The 3467-nt window shown below is 44.2% G+C and overlaps 1 protein-coding gene across 1 annotated transcript; it reads right to left on the reverse strand.

The window, feature by feature from the left end:
• Positions 1 to 1069: 1069 nt before the first annotated feature.
• LOC125546442 (fatty acyl-CoA reductase 3-like) lies at positions 1070 to 3188 on the reverse strand. The gene is made up of 8 exons (XM_048710706.1): positions 2993 to 3188; positions 2814 to 2914; positions 2521 to 2713; positions 2246 to 2407; positions 2084 to 2165; positions 1715 to 1987; positions 1555 to 1622; positions 1070 to 1358 (listed from the first exon to the last, which is right to left on the reverse strand). Exons 1-8 carry the CDS (start codon positions 3091 to 3093, stop codon positions 1199 to 1201), a joined length of 1140 nt encoding a protein of 379 aa, XP_048566663.1. The 5' UTR covers positions 3094 to 3188; the 3' UTR covers positions 1070 to 1198.
• Positions 3189 to 3467: the final 279 nt, after the last annotated feature.

The following is a 3467-nucleotide window of genomic DNA, read 5'->3' on the forward strand; positions in this document are numbered from 1 at the left end:
GCTTTGGCACCAGAGGTGCAAAGAAGTGAAGCAGCTTAAGGCTCTTGAATCCTCCACTTGGGACAAAGATCTCCCCGCCAGACTCCGATTTGTTCTTCTCAAGGATGTCCTCTATGGCCTCATCCTGCTTCGCTGCACTCAGCGAAAAGGTGAGGGAAAACAACAAAGGCAGGCCGCAGAGGAGCTCAAAAGTATCAATCTGGAGAACTGTTACAGAGAGCGTCAACATATTTGTAGGCACGACGGTGGTGGTCACGGGCGGCACTTACTGACGGCGAATAGGACATTTTTGTCAGGTGCAAGGGTAACGGCCATCGCACGCGGAGGCTTGACGCGTCAGCGGCAGAGTTTGGCGTTGATGCTCAAGCACACTGATGGTTCCCCGCCGGCTTCTAGCACCCGGTCAGCGGCTCCAAAGGTATGGTGGATACCGAAGTGTGATTCGCGTCGGTGTGGAGTGGCAGCGGCCAGTTTCGCCCCGAGACATGGGCGTCCACCTGATGGCCATTTCGGTGGTTTAAGGTGGAAGACATCCCATCAGTCCGCTAGTGCCTTTTGGCCCTGGCTTGGAGTACTGGTGGAAGCGACTATCGAACATCCGTCTTGAAGATGCTGATTGGAACACCGCTTCATGCCCAAGGTGAAAATTCTTGTTCCGATCTTTGTTGATTGGGCACAGCAGCGACGAACTCGCGTCATTGCCTTGTTAAAGGTGTTATCTACTACTTGCGGTTGTACTGGTCTTCATTGAGTGATCTCGGCAACCAGGATGAAAATCCTTGTCCGGCCGTCTTTGGTCGGACGTGATGATGATGGCACAAGGGCGATTATTCCTTCTTGAAGGCATTGTTGTGGAAGAAGTTGACTTAGTTGTAGGAGGTTCTTTCATATCTTGTAATGGTTCGAGCACTGTTTGCCTTTAGTCCGTACTCTGCTTAATATTTAACAGAAATGGTTCTATGCATCGCTCGATGCAGAGGCCGGGGGCTATCCTACTTTAAAAAAAAGATGAAGTATAATACATATATTCATTTTTTTCTTATAACATTCAATTTTATTGACGCACCATGATACAACATAAAGCTGATACATACACTTTACTTTTTGATAAAATACATAAATTTGTATGAGTTGCATAAGAAATATACATTATGATTGTATTTTTCAAGGCTAGCAAAGTGCGCTTGTAAACACTAACTCAATGACATGTATACTTGACCACACCGGGGATGTGAACACGGTAGAAATAGTCGTCCCAGTCAACGGACTTGGGGTCAAAGTCCAAGTAATAGGACCCATTGTTATTTTGATCCGTGTTCATTGCCATCCTTAGCCTCTCCAAGTTTGTGTCATCAAAGCTTCACATGATTGATAATATCAAGTCAAATAATAACATTTTGAACAAAATATTACATATTGATATATTAAGAGGGCACACTGGTATACCATGTAATTGCTTAAGTGAACGTAAAACGACGGCCAGTGAATTGTAATACGACTCACTATAGGGCGAATTCGAGCTCGGTACCCGGGGATCCTCTAGAGTCGACCTGCAGGCATGCAAGCTTGTTGTAGTACCGTGAGAAAACACCACAAAGGGCAATGTTCAGCAGGCCAAGCATCTGTCCAATTTATCACGGGAGAAGTACAAACATTAGGCTCATTCTCGTGTCATATACGAAATAAACTATTCTATGTTGAATGGTGAGCTAACCTGGAGCGGAAGCTTGTACACGAGGGCGGTGTAAAATCTCAACTGTGCGAGCGTGCTGAAGAACCTCATCTTCTTCATCCGGACATGCTCGCCATTCCTTCCTTTGCACAACGGATTTTCGAAGAAGTAACGGTGCATTGATTCCACAACAAGGGCGGAGGGTGCTGGGTTGCGTAAAGAGGAAGTTACATGGTAGATGGTCTGCGGTTGTTGATCCTTTAACTGTGCTGCCATGGCAACCATCATAGCGTTCACCACAATGTCCCCCGGAATCTGTTCAAACCATCCGCCAAGAAAGCAACACATCTGGTTAACTGGTTCCTTCGTCAAATTTCATTCCACCGGTTTCCGATTTGTAAATGAACTCACCACGTCTATTATTAAATCAAGGTCGCCGATGAAGAATGGCAAGATCTGCTTGGCATAGCCGATCATCACCGAGTCAATTGTTCTGCAAAACATAAAATGATAAGTAGTCATTCACCGTTGGTGTGAAAGATCAAGACACTGAGTTTTTTTTGGTTCAGTAACCTGATTCCTTCCATCCATCCAGGAAATGGCTCCTTGAGTGTACTCGTTATGATGCTCGGGCGGATGATGACCACCAGAAAGCGCCCCCGCAGGTGTCCCATAATCATCTCCCCCATTGCCTTTGTGAAGACATAGGTGTTTGGCCACCCAAAGTGTCGTGCCCTTCATCCATTTGAGCATAAAAACATATAGCAAATGTATCAGTGGAAAAAATGATTGCACATGAATAAGTATGTTGCCGATTTTGGTTTTCTGCTTATTTGTGTGTGTCTGACCTCTTGAGGCCAAGCTCTTTCATTGTTTTCTTCTCAGCTTTCTCTGTGGAACAGTTGGCCCTTAGTTCTCTTCTGGCCTCTTTAATAAGATTTATCTCTGATTCGATGTCTAGATGTGTACCCACCCTTAGTGTCTCACCCATCAAGAATGGCTTCTCTGGTATTAACCCCTCTTGTTCACCAGCTACGTAGGCTGTTCAAGTCATATAAACACTCAATGAGTTACAATTTGGAATTGCATGCCACCACCAACCACAAATGCATAGGTTATATATAGTCCTATTGCTTCACACCAGTTGAAACATGAAGTAACATCTTGAGCTTAGTACACTTGTTTGTGAATGCGCAGACGTTCTTCGCTCCCAAGACATTCACGTCGAAAGCCGCGTCATATCTGAAAAATTGGGATGACATTTTGACCAATTATTCCAGCGCTGTGCCAGTAATATGTGACCAGGAAACACATACAAACCTTTCAGAGAAATTCGTAGTTGCAGCACCGTTAACGATGATGTCTATGTCCTTGCACAAAGCTCTCAGCTGGGCACTATCTAGTCCAAAGTCCTCATGCATGATATCTCCTGCCAAAGGACAGATCTTTTCTTCGATAAAATTTTCGAACCCCACACCATGTTTTTTTTTCAGCAGTTGAAAGATCTCCTTCGCTGTAACCTGAAAATACCATAACAGTATTTGTACTCCACATTGTAAAATTACTCTCTCAGGAGCAAAGTGTACATTCTCAGAGATGAATGCTGCTAATCCAGCTGCAAACTTAGTGGATTAAGAAAACCATTGATTTTTAGGTTTATTGTTTGTCAAGAGCATTTGATGCACCTCCGTACTATTTAGTATAGTGTTACCGTGTACTATCCTACACCTTCCTTATTGTGCTCTCTACTATTCATTCCTTCTGTCGTGTGATAATTTTTTTTTAATGTTGGTCG

This window comes from Triticum urartu, chromosome 3, assembly GCF_003073215.2.
Source record: "Triticum urartu cultivar G1812 chromosome 3, Tu2.1, whole genome shotgun sequence".
NCBI classification, from domain to species: domain Eukaryota; kingdom Viridiplantae; phylum Streptophyta; class Magnoliopsida; order Poales; family Poaceae; genus Triticum; species Triticum urartu.

Coding starts and splice junctions, on each gene's coding strand:
- LOC125546442 (XM_048710706.1), bottom strand. CDS start 3,093: ATGCATGAGGACTTTGGACTAGATAGTGCCCAGCTGAGAGCTTTGTGC. Junction 1,988..2,083: donor TTGATTTAATAATAGACGTG/GTGAGTTCATTT, acceptor TGGTTTGAACAG/ATTCCGGGGGACATTGTGGT. Junction 1,623..1,714: donor TGTACAAGCTTCCGCTCCAG/GTTAGCTCACCA, acceptor TAAATTGGACAG/ATGCTTGGCCTGCTGAACAT.